The following is a 17,198-nucleotide window of genomic DNA, read 5'->3' as shown; positions in this document are numbered from 1 at the left end:
TATTGAGAAGGCTGTGTGAAAATAAAAACAAATTTCCATAAGTTTTTCAAAAAATCTTATACAAGTTGTATACTTAAAGAAAAAGTATTTTCCATTTGGAAAAAGCATGTAATTTAGTTAAAAATATTGCAGTTACAAATATTTTGCAGCATAATGTCTAGATATTATACAAAACTTGTTTTTAGCTTACTTTAACAAAGTTTGCTATTTTGCAATTCACAAAGTATTATTACATTATTATATTATACATATTACAAATTACAAATGTAACTTTTAGGTAATGAATAGTTGCACATGTATAAATTATAAACGTTGTAACTCATTATTAGATGTACTGATACTTATATATGTACATATTCTAATACATATTTTAATAATATAAATTAAAAATTAATGTAGATATAACAATTGGAGCAAAATATTTTCTGGGTTTATTAATTCATAAATTGTATTAAATTAATATAATTTGAATCAAAAAGTCTTAATATAAGTATTATATAACAATATCAAATAAGAATAATTAAAAAGTAAAAGCATCTACTTCAACGCAAATCGATTATTAGATTAAAAAAATGCAAATATACCAACAATTAAACTTAAAATTCAAAAACGGCGACTATTCTATCGAACAATTAGATTTTATGCGGTAAGTTACCAGTAATTGATAAATTTGCTTTTTATTTATCATACTATGATGTATTTTCTTCATTTTAATGTGGCAAGGACCACAGAGATGGCAATAGTATAGCGACACCATCGCCATTGTTTACTACAGCTGTGTGCTCTGTTTATTCACACTGCACTAACGATATTTTTTATGTATTATTGAGATATTTAGTGAAATAATCGAAATGATTAAATCTGTTTTGCGTTTAATTAAATTTCCTGCATTAACGGAATGTGCATTAGCCGATAGTGCTTCATTATCCGCCCGTTTAAATACTATAACCTTAAAGAACATTTGCACTACCTCGCTGTGCAACAAGGAAATTCGATTGAGAAGTGAAAAAATAAAGGTTGGCAAGAACAAATATGATGGAGTAGCAATAGAAGGAGAAGACACATCAATGTTCGATGCATCAAATGCTCATCAACAGTAAGTACAAGTTGCAACCATGCTTGTATAGCTAATCCAACTATCTTAGCTGAGATTAATTACATTTTATTGGTTTGTTTTATTACTGATTAAAGAATAACTTTTGTGCCTAATATGTTTCAGGCAAAATTTGTTTCCTGATGCAAACACACCCAATAGGCTCTTCAATGGTGTACCGTTTAAGGAATTGTATATCGTCAATATAAAATCAACGCCAAATAACACAATTATGTCTCTTTCTGAACATGATGGCAAAGTAGTATTATTACACTCAGCTGGTGTAGAAGGCTTTAAGAATGCAAGAAAAGGGACAAACATTGCTGCTCAACAAGCGGCTATAACATTTGCTAATGTAAGTATAGATTAGATGTGTTCTGTAAAAGTTTTGTATAGTAAGTATGTGTAAAATACAATATACCACGTTTGTCATATGTGTATTAGACATGAAATATATTCTCAATATATACATTTGTTTTTCATTTACAGCGTGTTCTTGAATATGGTGTCAACACAGTGCGAATACGTGTACAAGGTATTGGACCAGGTAGAATGGTGGGTATTTAAAAAGAAAATTGTTTCTTATTTTGTCCTGTGAAATTATGTTATATTGATTTAATGATACATAATGTTCTGAAAATTTTATGATTTTCAGTCTTCTATAAAAGGTTTACATATGACTGGAGTGAATATTGTATCAATTACGGATGACACTAGAGTAAGTTACAATCCTCCAAGACCAAGAAAGCAAAGAAGAATTTGAATATTAGATGTTATAATTTATTGTTAATATTGTAAACATATTATTGGATATATTAAAATATATCTTGTAAAAGTTCTATATTGTGTATCTTTTTAGGTTTCCAAAGTATTGAACTATGTATGTTTATTGCGTTATTTTATTGATTGAATTTGAAAGAATGTGTTTCCGAAAATTTTTTATTACAATTTGACTTTTACATATACATGGAATATTAAAGTAATTTATTTTAAACTCAGATGTTAGCAATGTGTTAGCAGATAGACAGCAAATTTGATCAAATTTACTGTCAATTCACCAGTATTGTTAACACTTTATTTACTGAAAAAATTAATCTTGTGCTCTTTATTTTTATTTATAACGAGTAATTGTTACTTATAAAATTCTTTTTATTAATATATATGTATTTTTGAAAATTATTAACATATATATAAATTGTAATTGTGTACCTATGTATTATCACAATTATGTTTATATACACATTTACATAATGAATAATTAATTATACTTACTTGCTAGGATATTTTCATTTCGATATATCGATATTTTCGACTCAACACGCGCTATACTTCAGTTGACAAAACAGTCGTCGCTGGTTTAGAATTTAGAGCGCAAACACTCCGTGATTAATCGCGTTTATTAGTTGTTGAAAGTGCATAATGAGCGCAAAGTATCAATTAAAGTGAATGATTGTGGAAACGTATTATGTAGTGTGTATATATTTCGAGATTAATTGATATTCCGTCCATAGCAATACCGTGCATTGAAATAGGTTATAATGTCAATGAATACAGATTTTAATACTAGTAAACATGCAAAAGTAATCTTTATATTTATTAAGGAATGCGTTGTTTCAAAGCGCGGTGCACTTTTTATTAGATGTAGTTAAAAATTCAACTTGGAGTTAAATCGGGCAAAATTTACATTTATTGCGTACTTTACAATCATCACGTGACCATCAAGATAGCCATCGCTTGTCTTGAATTGTGTGTACGATCTCGAAATAATGTATAAAATAATCGAATACAATTTTATGCGTCGACGCGTTGTAACACAAAGTGCGTTCTATCTTGCATTTGCGTTTTATTTGCTGCAGTATGCAACGTGATTCTGTTGCGGATACTTTCGAAAGTGAAATGTGCGTAAATATTATAATTTCCGTCTAGTAGGCGTACAGATCTCTGATATTCATTGATTTTTCAATGGAGCTGAGGTAAAGCTGTTTAAGGCGCTTTTCACAGCGGATGTAACGAATAGCTGGTGAATAAAATTATTTGTTCATTATTTAAATATGTACATAATTGTGATAGTGCACATACATACACAATTACAATTCGTGTGTACTTATTACATATTTATTAAGATATTTCGAAATATTTATTAAATCGTTCACTGAATATTCATTAAAATTTCTCAATAATCCACACAATTTGTTGCATATAGCTTTAATCAAAATGGAAATAATTGAATGATATGTAACAATCAACATACATACATGGTATAATGTGTGCATACAATTTATAATAAAACTAAAATATATGTATTAATTTTTCCAGGTACAGTTATCATGTTTATTGTTACAACGACCGGTGTGAGGGTGCAACGACTGGTACGAGAGTACAACGACCGGTGAGTGAGATTTCTTATGACTTTTTACTATTTAACTAATAAAATAAATATGAAACATATCTTAGGAATATAGCAGAATATTGTCATACGACAGATCTTATAATTAGAATTTAGCATCCTATAAACAATAACAGCCTGTTTATCGACTAGTCAGCATTATACTTAAAAATATTGACTTGGTTTTTTTTACTTATATTAATATAACATCATCAGGAAAAACATCATTAATTTAAATTAATTATTTACATCATCAATGCAACGATGCAACGATGCGTATTGCGTTCGTTGTTAAATGGAATGGAACTATTAAACTATCGAGACAGAGGCTCTTGTACTCTTTCTTCTTCTTTTCTTCTTATGTTTCCTCTTCCGCGTCATAAATTTAACGGCGTGTTCACTGCGTCTCTTGCGTGATCCACGAAATATAATCCGAAATCCTAGTGTAAATGCCAGGAAGTCGTGGTCTGCTACAGCCTACGCCGGTTGAAACCACTCCGACGACCATCAAGGGCTCGGCAGGGCGACTTCCGACCATCAAGGGTCCGCCGCTGTCAGCCTAGAATAAAGTGCAGGATGTGCAATCGTCTTTGCACATTCGTAAGCTTCCGCGGTTATAGTAAACGACGCGGTGTAAATTCCACTTGCTCTAATATGGATTGTAGGGTTGAAGGAGTATCCATTATGGTAGGTCTCGTATCGTTCCGTGCGGATTCGGATCATAAATCTCGCTGCTGGAAATTCTCAAGATGGGAACGGTCTTTTACCGGCACGACATTTATTGACACGTTTATTTCACATAGTGCACTAATATCGCCTGAGTGACTTAGAGAACTTATAAATTGCATTTTTTATTATTAAAAATTATTAATAAATCTTTGTTATTTGCAATTTAATTACCTATTAATGTTTCAAAATTTTAGTTACAAAGAACTGCAAAATAATTTTACTTTTGGACAACAAAATTTTGTTCTGTTTATTAAAAAATGTACCCGCTATCGACCGATCAATATAATATCAATTTTGATTCATAATTTAAAAAAAATATGATTAGTATAAAAATAATTAGAATCGTAAATATTAAATAAATATCTACAAATATTAGAAAATAACAAAAAAATGTATTATATAATGCTTTAACTCCGATCGTGCTATATCCAATATATCTTGAAATCAATTTTTATGGTTGCCAGTCCTAGTTTTCGCGCAAACGAGGCAAACAAGAAATCTAGCACATCTCAATTCCCATCGGAACTTTCAGCGATATTGTACTTTCTGTACTCCCTTCTTCCTTGATATATTTCGAAGCAATACGTCCGTTCTCGATTGTTTTCTCGGGAATATCTTCGTCTAGGGGAAATAGAAATCGTTGATAAGGGCACAGCAGAGATGCGAAGGAGACTTATCGGGGACAAGATCGTGGGTGGTATTCTCATTTTTGTTCCGATGGACGACTTGGTAATGTCGCGATAGGGTTCCCATGAGAGTTGCTTTCGCAGAAACTATTGTTAGTCTTAATTGACGACGTGAATTTAGTGCTTGTCTAGTAAGGAAAGCACATTGCCTATTCTCAGATAAGTGCGAAATAAGGAAATAGAAACATATATAATAGTATTACTGATACTTAACATTAATTTTATCAAAGAAAAGCCCAATAACGTTATTTTTCGTGAGACACTTACCAATCTCTCTTATCATTATTTGCATTTATTTTAGAGTTGAACTTTAGTGTTATCTTATAGAATTAAAATTGTATTTCTGAAGCATATTCCTAAATTTATAGATGCATTATTGTATTGACTTATCGACACAATGCTTAACAGTAAAGTTGTTCAAGTTGATCTGTAACATATAAAATACATTTAGATTATAGCAATAAATTATTTAAAATAATTATTTAAAAAATAATTCTTACGCATAGTAAACTTTTTTACTCCTCTGTCATGCAAATATCTAATAAAAGAACTATATATTTATATCTCTAATAAGTATAAATATTAAAAATTGCAAATTTTTTATTTTGAAAGATTTTGTTTTAAAATTTCTGTACGCGTTATATTGCATTTACGTGCAATATTTTGCAAATAATAGATAACAAATAAATTATTACTTACCCTAAAGTTGCTCCGCCGATGCCTGATGCTCTTTCTGACCCTTTTTCTTTCCTCGCACTTTCTTGCAGTTTTTAAAGGCACTCACATGCGTTCGCGACGCGAATACAAATTTTATACGGCACTAACGACGCATATTTTGTCATATTTGGACAAATAAAATTTGTACGGAATATTCTCGCACGAATTACACGTTCAACATTCTGCCGTTGAACTATGGAAAATAATAAGAATAGTATTATTGGAGAGAATAACACGTCGATACGGAACGATCTGCTTTCTACGAGATGTTGTGCGAATAATAAGGGTGCAATAAATATATCAGGAACAAAATCGCGTCGATTCCGGTTTGAGAAAATGCGGGGAGTAGGATGTAACGTGTGTCCTGATACATATATGTATATATATATATATATATATATATATATATAGAGAGAGAGAGAGAGAGAGAGAGAGAGAGAGAGAGAGAAAGAATCACACGGACTAAGAGCGACGAAAACAACCCCATCAAATGCCGTGAGTCATTCTCGAAACTTTTTTAACATCAGTGTATTTATCAAACATTTATTAAAGTTGAGTTGAAATCGAATTTAAACTCGATTTCGATAAATGTTTGATAATTACTCTAATGTTTCAAGACTGACTCGCGGTGTGTGGTGGGGTTGTTTTCGTCGTCGTGTTTATTATTGGTATGCGCGCTCCATATATTCTCTCTCTCTCTCTTTCTATCTCTCTCTTACTATGTATCGGCATAAACATTGTCCCCTACTCCTCGCATTCCTTCAAGTCGAAATCGGCACGACCTTGTGCTTGCTGTTGTCCTGTTATTATTCGCACGGCGGCACTCGTATGGGGTACATTATTCCGTAGCAGCGAATTATCCCTATTCAATAATATCCTTATTATCTCCCATAGTTTTTTATCTCATTCTTTCTCGTCGTTACCTATTGCAGAGAGTGTCGAACGTGTATTCCGTGCAATAATATTCGAGTTACATCTTTATTCCAACATGGCGAAGTACGCGTCGGGAGTGTCGTTTAAAATATCGGGCGATTTTTGTATTTGCGACGCGAACGCGAGTGAGTGATCTTGGACTGCGAGGACTGAGAGGAGGAGGAGGCTTGGAAAGGGCATCGGGCGCCGGCGGAGCAACTTTAGGGTAAGTAATCATTTGCTTGTTATCTATTATTTGTAAAATATTGCGCGTGAAGTATCGTGCAATGTAATGCGCATAGAAATTTTGAAACAAAATCTTTCAATAAAAGATTTGCAATTTTTAATATTTATGGTTATTAAAGATATAAATATGTAATTTTTTTTTTAATATTTGCATAATAGAGTAAAAGTTTAATGTGCGTAATAACTATATTTTTTGAATAATTATTTTAAATAATTTTCTGCTATAATTTGAATGTATTCTATATGTTACAGATCAACTTGTGAACAACTCCGCTGCTGCGCATCGTACCGGTAAGTCAATCCAATTTTTTTTTATATTATTAAGAGAATAGATTTAAAAATACTGTAAAATATACCGAGTATACAGGATTGTAAACTATTCATATCACTTGTTAATAGCAGATTTCTAGTGTTTCTCATATGGCAGAGATATAAAAATTAATATGCGACGTGTCTGATTGTGAGCGGGTAAATTTTTGACAATCTGATCAACTTTAAATACTTTGCATTTAAAAATTATTATAGTCTTGACATTTTGGGGTAAAGATTTTCTACAAAAAAAATTTATTATTAACAGGTGATACGGTTGGTCTGGAATATCCTGTACGTATATTTCCATTTCTAAAATAAATGCGTACAAAATAAATTTAAAAAAAAAAAATTAATATTGAAGTTGATAAGCAAAAAACACCGCTAAAAACTAAATAGCAGCTCTCGGACTTCTCTGTAGCAATATCAAAAGCATAACTGATTCCATTCATATATTAATTTTTTTATTAAAAATTTTTATAAGTTTGTTTTCGTGTGTATTCAGCTAAATATGAATATCGCTAATCCTTAAAAAAATTGATTTGATGTAAAACATACCGTTTTTAATATTGACGTAAACATTAAAAAAATTGATTGTGCATTTGAGGCGATAGCGTAGAAAGTTCGAATATTACTTTTTGTTCTTTAGTAAACGTTATCGGTCTTTTCCCAATCTCTGTCACAATTTTGCATAAATATCGCACCACATTAGAGATCCGCGGTGCGAGGCCGATGCAATTATATACGATCCAATTACCGAGGATCGGTATCATCCAGCATAGTTCGGGCTATCATGCTCGAACAGCATTGTATGCACATTACTACGGTACCGTGAGTATTTATTGAAATTCGCGTCGTGCCCGCTCGACGAACCATGAATTCCGTGATCGGGCGATTGACAAACGCCGTCGAGTGAGCAACGATGCGCAAATGCAAAAATGTGAATGTGCCCACCCAAAGGTGAATCTGCAATAGTCTCTTTTTGCTTACCCAGCATGAATCCCTCATTCCTTGTTCCCAACCGGCACACATTTGTGTTGATTCTACGAGGATCGACTTGCCCTGGCTCGCGTACCATTCCCTACATACTGTATTTGCTACCACGCGAACTTCCACTTTCTGCAACACGTCTGCTCTTTTGTCTGGAACATAATGGCGAGACATCTCGATATACGCCACAACTTTACTTTTAATAAATCGTACTCGTGTCCTAAGTCGAGATAGGGCTCTTGTTTCTAAAAGCTTACAGTTTAAACTTTAAATTTAATTGCGACATCAAATCTGGATATTATCGATTGTGCAAATAAGGGTTGTTCGCCCCGACGTTTAATAGATTGATCAATATTACATAGAATTAGGCAATTTTTCAATATAATATACATATTTTATTCATTGAAGTAGGTATTGCTCCATCAATCAAACTCTTTTTCTCTCTCTCTTTTTGTTGTAATTGATTACGTATCATATATAAAATCTTTATATAACTCCACGTAATGTCGTATTATCTTAAGATCTTCTAAGATTAGAATAACTTTCCCCCGGCAATAACGCTTGATGACTTCTGTTTTATAGCTGAGATGACCTTGGCTATTTTATTGATTTCATGCGAATCAGTATATCGAACTTCTATCGGGCATGCGGAAACTTCGGTGATTACGGAAACTTCTGCGCGTGTTTCGTCGTTCCGATCGTTATCGTGATAAGATTTATCGAAACTTCTTGGACTTCAGGCTTACCGATGTATCTCAAGTATTTATGAAGACCCAGCTATTCGCAACTTGGTCGACGACCGAGTAGAATCTTCGCGCACCCACTATATTCTAGCAGGAATTTATTCATTGCTCGTGCATTATGATACAATCTCATACGCATAAATATGAACGCAAAATATGAACACAATATCCCAAAGTATGCCAATTACTAGTAATTGACAGAAGTCGGAAGTGCACAAAAGCGCTTCATTGATATTCGATTCTGATAGGAAGTTTCGCGGAAATCAGAATATCCGGAAGCAAACTCCTTTAATTAATAAGTTAGTAAAAACTGGTGCGTCGTGTTGTAAAATAGAATACAATTGAATACATACTCATATATCACGATATTCGTTACATCGTTAGGCACTTATTACATATGTAATATAACAGACTAAACTTTATTATCTAGCTTTTTAGAATATTTCGTTCAAATTAACATTTTTTAAAATTTAATCTGACAAATACGTAAACGTTAAATCTCAAAAGGTATATTTGCATATATCTTGTATTAAATAATATGACAGAAATTGCAGTTTCTGAATATGCCGTCACGATAGCTTTAAATAGCGACATTATATTTGCCGAAGCATCAAAGCCCGAGAGTAATTGACGCAATGAGTTAATCCCAAAGCGCCATCATCTCATACATAACAGTATTGAAAAGAAGGGCAATTATTTACTCACATCTGCTTCTATCCTCCCCAAGCCAACCCCATCCAGCGACTACGCCTTGCACGTCGCCGAAGGCGCTATACCCTGGTTTTCCTGTGGCCACAGGTAAACATGCGGGTTTCACGCTTTCCGACCAACTGATTGCTCTGGCAAGTTCCAGCAGGGCAATATCGTCTACATATTTGCCGCACCTGTGACCGGGATGCAACACCGCGTTTATGACGCTCTCGTGTCTTGCGGCCGGCACTTCTTGAGCCTTTAAATTGTGCTCGCCTAATGTGACACGTAATTGTCCTACCGGAATCGTGTTCGTGCCGCTGAAATGAGAACAAACTTAATTTGATTATTATTTGCAAATCACATGATTAACGTAATATTATTGGTTTCTCGTTTTCTAGATCTAAATAGTAGCAAATAACAGCAGCGTGTGTCGTATAACTTGTATAAAATCATTGTTAATCGTTCGCGATATTATTCGAAATTTAACAAGGAAACTTTGAAGATAAAAATATGTGTAGATTGCTGCAAGAGCGAAGTATAAAAATCTAGCCAAAAGGTTCGTACATTAGAGAAATGTGTACGTATCTTTTTTTTACGAGAGACCTCGAAACATTTAACTTACGTCTTCTGTAAAAAAAACTTTTATGTCCGCGTTGCAAAAACAGCGAGTAAAAAGCAAGATAGTACTCAATCTTTCTTTCTTACATTATGGATTATGGACACACATATACACATACGCGTTGACGGATTTTTCTGTTCCTCTTTTACCCTTTTTAACCTGTAAGGAGTCCAAGCCCGACATCGGAACGACACCGGCGAGTAATCATCGCGAGAGTTAAGTGCGCCGAGAGTGCAGCGCGTGTTATGCATTCGGCAAAAAGTATCCCGACGTCGATATATCTCGCTACTGTTCCCCTTTCCGCCCGGCGGCGATGGCGCGCCCTCAACTACGTCGACGAATTCCAGTTCTTTCGCAATTTCTTTCCCTGGGACGTCGGTAATTATTTAACCGGGATTTTTGTCCCGCCCAAGCGACGAGCTCGCGTCTGCAGAGCTCCCTTGAATACCTGACCCGACCGGAGTGGCTTCAGTTAATTAATCGGTCTACGGTGCCTCTGAATAATTAACAAAATTACGACACCCCCTCCACCAGAGCTATCCGCTTCATTCGTGCCCGCTCCTTCCATCTTACCCTCCGCGTCCTGCCACTGTTTCGCGAGCCCCGTCCCACTTTCGTCAGCAACCCCTTGCACATCCCTTCTCGCTCTTCTGGAGTTTATCGCGGAGCGTTTTCTAAGTTTCCAGGCCCTGTTTCGCCGCCGCTCCTTACAAAGCCGCCTTAATGGACCTTTCCATCGTCGCCGAGTCCCCGCTATTGTTCCGCGGCTCGCGGATTATACGGTTTACTTTCAATGCATCTCCGGCACTCCTTCCTCCTCGACGTCGCGCCCTTCCAATTAAAATGCGCGAGCACTCAGGTGTTGCAGCGAGGAGCTCGCTTGTTGCGACGAGATACACGGCCGTTGCAGCAATTCGATTTGCTTAGGCAAACCAGGGTTGATTGTATTAAATGTTTGCTTTAACTCTTACGTGGCGTATATATTTTTAAACTTTAATAGCTCACATAGGTCATTCACATCTAGGTCAATTTTCGACAACGTTCAAGTATTCAAAGAATTCCGAAGAAATTTGCACTAGTTTAAGAAAAATTTTTAGAATTTAATTACATGCTCTCTTATCATGTTACAAAAAGATTAAATATATAATTTTAGTCAATTGAAAAGTTTGAAATAGCACGAATTCAAATGACCCACATATGCCTTTTCAAAATTGAATAAATTAATATTTTCATTCATGAAAAAGATAATTTTAATTAAATTGAGTTTGTCAGATTTTGACGTAAAAACAATAGCGCCTTGTTATTTTTTGTATGCATGATATGTGATATATGCATGGAATATCTTTATTATCATTATAAGTATAATACGTAACTCATTTATAAAGTGATGCACACATATGCAAATTGCAAAACACAACTTTAGTTCAAACGGAGAGAGTTCAAATGAGATATTAATATAAGTTAATTAATTATTAAATAATATATAGCGTACAAATAGAGATGTATATAAATTACCTCGCTTTAATCTTTGACGATAAGATTTATTTGGTTTAACTTAATAATAACCAAATATATATTGTCCGAAACAATATATAATATGATTTCAATTTATTTTTTTTAAGCAAATGTGATTTATCGAATAAATATCTATGTTTTTGCGTTATTCGAGATAAAATGAATACATTCCTCTCGGAATGCAAGCAAAAAGGCTTGGTGAAATATGAAAAAAAAAGATAATTACTGCGTTGCTTTGGAATTTGTCATTAGTTTAGTGCATTCATATTTCTGTACTTTGCTGTGCAGTCTATAATTAATTTGCTATATTTTTTTTTAATAAACTAAAAAATTTTCGTAAATTATGCATAAATATTATGTATCAGTAAATAAGTATAATAATTTATAACTGTGAGATAAAGCCTTTTATATTTTAGTCATTGTTTTGTATTTGGCGCAAATTTTAATATATAATATTACAGAAATAAGGTATGAACTGGATAGCTACATAAGCGTTTTACAGAATGTGAAGTACAAAAGATCTATTTTGGTCAGACTATATCAATTTTTCAAGTTATAATGTTTGAAATTCCGGCACATATCATTTAATCAAAAAATATGACGTGTGTGTTGCTTGTAGTGTACACGTAACATACGTGTAACCTACTATCACATAATCATTGCATTATTATCCTACCTATGATTATCTGATTAGCTGATTAGCAGCAGCAGATCGAGCGGTCATGTATTGCTTCATTGACCGATTTTGCTTTAGACCGAGATCTCTTGGGATACTGATCACACGTAGTTCGATATAATAGTTAATATTCTCGGACCGAAAAGTAATAATGAATTAAAATAGGTTTTATTTGAAAAACTAAGATTTTCGCATTCTTGATAAGTTCAGATTTACTTATCTCGATTTATGAGATATATCATTAATTAATAACTAAAATATGTATAATTAATTTATTCGGTACAGATGCGAAACAGTCGCTATCGGCGCGCTGAATTCACAAATGTTTTTAACAGTGTGATGAGTATTTTCGGGAGGGTTAATATCTGTATAATTTCGTCCGTGTCTTTTTTTTTATTTATCAGATAAAAATAAAATAACGAAAACACGACAGAGTTAGTGTTGTTTTTCAATTTATCAAAATTAATTAAAGCAAAAATTAATTAATTTGTTCAACATACATTGTTGCAATTAAATTGCACGTATGTATCCTTTTATCATTGTGTGCGCAGTGTTTGCCATCTGGAATTACGACAGCATTCATTTTTTCTACATACTGATGGCCTCGTTAAAAATTAATTGGATGCCGAATCGGTAAATCGATTGGAATTAATTTCGGTCCGGCTCGTTAAATCGTGCGGCTCTCCTGGCACCACTATATCGGCATCGGGACGTGCCTGTGAATTACGCAACGTTACACGGAGAATGACGTTAGCAATAAGGCACTGCTGAACATTAATTTACCGTGCGATATCGTCGAACGGGAAATATCGACGTTGCGTCGCTAGGCTGCCAGTTCTTGTATCACTATGCGGATATAACTCATATTTGCTCGTGTGTGCACGTGTGACGATTAATCAACCATATTATTCACGGCGCGCATTCTATTAATAGTAATTGACCGCCGCGCCATCAGTCTGATAGAACAGCGTGTTATATAATTTGTTTAATCATTCGCTAATCCAGCAAATTACATTTTGTACGAGTTCAGCTAGTTTGCGTTGCACGCAAGATGTGTATACGCACTTACTAAGTTCTTTGAAACTCTTTAGGTATTATTCGATAAGTTTAAATTTATACATCTTCGCGTAATTTAGACAAAAAGATTTTTTGCATTTAGTGGTCATTTTGAATTCTAAATAACAATGAAAGAAATTGCGCGACAAAAATTATATTTTTATTTATTAAAGAAACTAATTATTTATTACACAAATTTCAGTTATATATTTAATATATTATTATTATATATAATATTTAATATCTTTAAATATCTGATATAACTGATTATTCACGGCTGCATTTATATTCCAATTAAATTAAAATCTTTGATTAAAATCCCCAAAAAGAAATAAATTTTATTATAATTTTTTCTTCTCAATATAAGAAATCATAAGAGAGAGAGAGAGAGAGAGAGAGAGATTACCGGAAATTTAATCGCTATACATTTAACGCAGCGAGACGTTAGATACCACTACTGAACGTGTCGGGTTTATCTCTTTCAGCGTAAATGATACTAAACTATGTAGTAAACGAGGGAGAAAGAGAAAGCTAGAGGGTACGGCAGAATGAAATAAACTGAGACGATAGAGACACACAGCCGCCTTCATTTTCACGCTCTCAGCCTTGCGCCTTGTTGTAACGTTTTCCATGCGTTTTGCATGGCTGCTAGCAATTACCGAGTGGTCTGTAATCTACACGCAATCATGGTTTACAACGCCAAAGCTCGGCGCTGAATTCTCTCTACGGCCGCTCGCCGACCCCGAACGGCCCCTATCATCCTCCCCATTCCGTCCCTCTGTAATCTGTCCAGTGACCGAAAGGGATACGCAATATCTGCACGTTTTGTTGCCCATCCAGCTATGGGTCCGCTCGCCCGTTTAATTATATCTACACGAAAGCTGTCCCGCATACATCGCTGCGGCCGTGCAAACTCGTCTGCTACGTAGTGATAGTGATTGTTATCCGCTTAATGCGCGACATAACCATTCGTATTTATTATTTGATTTCTTCACTTTGACAAGATGCTGTCTAAAGAGCTTTAAATCTATGCAGATTTTAAATGACTATCAACATTTTTTTTCCGATAATACAATATCAATATATTGACAGTGAAACATTTAATTCTATTTTTTTTTAAACAAAAACAAAGAAGCATAGTATATATGTGAAAATAAGACATTTATTTTTCCGTAGATGATAGAATATGCATTGTTTTATGTTGCAAATATATGCATATGCACGATAAATAATATTGGTATATTCCGATTTTATAAAGAAGAAAATATATATAAATATAGAATATTTTTTATTTATGCTGATATTTTATAACTGTGTATTCAGTTTTTATAAATGAAACAGTAAATTAAAAAATATGTATTTCGATGAAAATTCTTTCTCTATCATCAATTAACATCTTCAGGAATCTAAAACTAATATTGCTGGATTCTTTTCTGAAATAAAATTTGTTTAGAAAGAAATACATGGCATATTTTAGATATCTTTGAAAAAATATCAATTACGTGCATCACCGAGCAAAAGTAAAATCATGCACTTCACTTTCGTAAATCGCAAATTCACGTCGCGAATTTACATACGTTTATTCAAGTAAAAAAATCTGACGGAACTAAAATATAATAAAATATTCTTGATAAAGTTAAACGAAATTCTTTGTACATAGATAAGTTATAAGATAATAATCAGGCTTCACCAGCTTATTTAACAAGATTTAATATGCAAGCATCCTATTAAAAGTTATTAAGAAATTGTAAGTTTTAGTTCGACTGTTGAATTTAAAGCCTACTTTGTGAAAGACTTAGTGTTTCATAGACTCTGAGTTACATTAATAAAAATGCACCTTTTGAAAATCTATTAAAATATAAGCAAAATGTAATGTATTGTAATTTGAATTCATCAATATTCATCAATATTCACTCTGCTCATGTATATAATTTCAACTTTTCTTTTGGCACGCGGTTCCGCCCGAGAGATTTAGTCAAAAATCAAATACGTGAAATTGTATTGTGCTCTCTCTTTCTCTCTTCTCTCTCTCTCTCTCTCTCTCTCTTCTGTAACAATATTTAATCTTACTTTGACAAATATTCAATCTAATAAATTTAAAAAAAGTATTGATTTAAGTATGAAGATTGATTTTCCTGAAATTAGTTTAATTGGCATTTACGAGTTGTTCGAATAAAGATTAGTTAAAAAATTTAGAATTTGTGACTTTTATATAATAAAAACAATTATAAAATAAAGAGCCAAAAGTCTATGCTGGATGGACGTGCGTATGTATTTAAACCAGAATATAAACAACAAACTGGTTCAAATACAAACACGTCCATCCAGCATAGGCTTTTGGCTCTTTATTTTATGATTCTTTTAATTTATGAAACCTCTTTAATATAATTTATTTTTATATAATAAACCATGCAAATGTAGTATAGCTTGTATAAGTTTGTATAATGTAGATCACTTACGAGCATAAACAATGTCCTGCTGTTAACGTCCACCTGTTATTCAGGATAGCACCGCCGCAAAAGTGTCCACCTTTCCTTGTTATGCTTACAAGCCATGGAAATTCACGTGGCATTGCGTTCTGACCTCCGACAATTCTCGCTTCTCGTATCTCACTTCTGCCGCACGGAACATCTGCCACTAGTATCAAATACGGATTTCCTCGTTAATGCTCAGGAACGATTAATTGCCTCGGCGATTTCGTTGCGAGACTTGGCGTAATCGCTCCACTCGCCCGATATTCGAAACAATAACAACATGATCTTAGCTATCAGCTTGATCTTATTTTTTTCTTTTTATTCGGGCAAACAAAATAAAGCCAAGTATCGTCACTAATTGTAAGAATATTTACAAAGTCGCCAAATTGGGCGCAGAATAATCTGTTTAACAATACTCTCGGTGAATGTCACCCGTTGCATCCCTTTTCTTTTAATAAGCCAGAAAAATATTCATTTTTCACGAGATTAATGTATCGTTTGCTCGCAGTTAGTATTTTTCTTCTACAATAGTTTCGATTTTTTTATATTTTTATGTGACAATATCTTTTTATCTCGTTATTAGTTTTTGGGAAAAACTTTACAAAATTTATAAGATGTTGTATTATGTTCTATTTTGAAGTGTTCTATTTTGCGGTTTCTACCTCACGTCTTCTGTTTATTATTTTATGCAATTATTATCAAATTCTAATCGTCTAAATGTAATGAGCACTGTCGTTTACTCATGTTTCGATTATTCGGAATTACCATGTGCGCCCTTGTTGACGAGAGCATACTGTCAGATTATCGATCGTCCTTAACATTTGATGATTAATGTTCGTGACGTGTCCTCAATGGATAGCGACTTTTGCATGTAATAGGAAGATGACATTATGACCAATTTTAAAGTGATGATAATAGATTTTACAAAACATAACATTTATATAAGATATATTATGCAAATTAATTCGATAAAGAAATTTTTTAAACTGTGCTTTAAAAAACTTTAATGTAACGTTTATGTTTAGTAAAGCTGTCGCTATTATCGCAATTATATAGAGATTATCGAAGATTAAACTTGCATTTACTTATGAAAATAATCGATTATAGAAAGCCAATAATTCACGGCTGTTGTAAATGTTAAATCAAAAGGAAAATCTAGAGATATTATCAATTAAAAAAATTTTAAAGAATTTACTTTTCAATACGATATATGAAGATGAAAAGTTTAAATCCGTTTTGCTTATCGTTGACCATTGTTGTTATTAAAACACTTAGAATAATTAAAACTGCAACATGAAAAGAGGCATCAATAAATCGACTGAAAAGATTCAAAGAAGCGATAACAATACAATTT

General features: G+C 33.2%; 2 protein-coding genes across 2 annotated transcripts; one reads left to right on the top strand and one right to left on the bottom strand.

Annotated features, from left to right (window-relative positions):
• Positions 1-720: 720 nt before the first annotated feature.
• On the top strand, positions 721-1,932 carry mRpS11 (mitochondrial ribosomal protein S11). The gene is made up of 4 exons (XM_012370253.2): positions 721-1,096; positions 1,220-1,448; positions 1,583-1,648; positions 1,749-1,932. Exons 1-4 carry the CDS (start codon positions 852-854, stop codon positions 1,854-1,856), a joined length of 648 nt encoding a protein of 215 aa, XP_012225676.1. The 5' UTR covers positions 721-851; the 3' UTR covers positions 1,857-1,932.
• A 1,079-nt stretch (positions 1,933-3,011) lies between these two features.
• LOC105674108 (clotting factor G beta subunit) lies at positions 3,012-16,588 on the bottom strand. The gene is made up of 5 exons (XM_067356163.1): positions 16,585-16,588; positions 15,830-16,028; positions 9,513-9,821; positions 8,069-8,288; positions 3,012-4,038 (listed from the first exon to the last, which is right to left on the bottom strand). Exons 1-5 carry the CDS (start codon positions 16,586-16,588, stop codon positions 3,877-3,879), a joined length of 894 nt encoding a protein of 297 aa, XP_067212264.1. The 3' UTR covers positions 3,012-3,876.
• Positions 16,589-17,198: the final 610 nt, after the last annotated feature.

Source organism: Linepithema humile, chromosome 5 (genome assembly GCF_040581485.1).
Source record: "Linepithema humile isolate Giens D197 chromosome 5, Lhum_UNIL_v1.0, whole genome shotgun sequence".
Taxonomy (NCBI): Eukaryota; Metazoa; Arthropoda; class Insecta; order Hymenoptera; family Formicidae; genus Linepithema; species Linepithema humile.
Note: the sequence above shows the minus strand (reverse complement) of the source record. Positions and strands in the feature narration are given on the sequence as shown.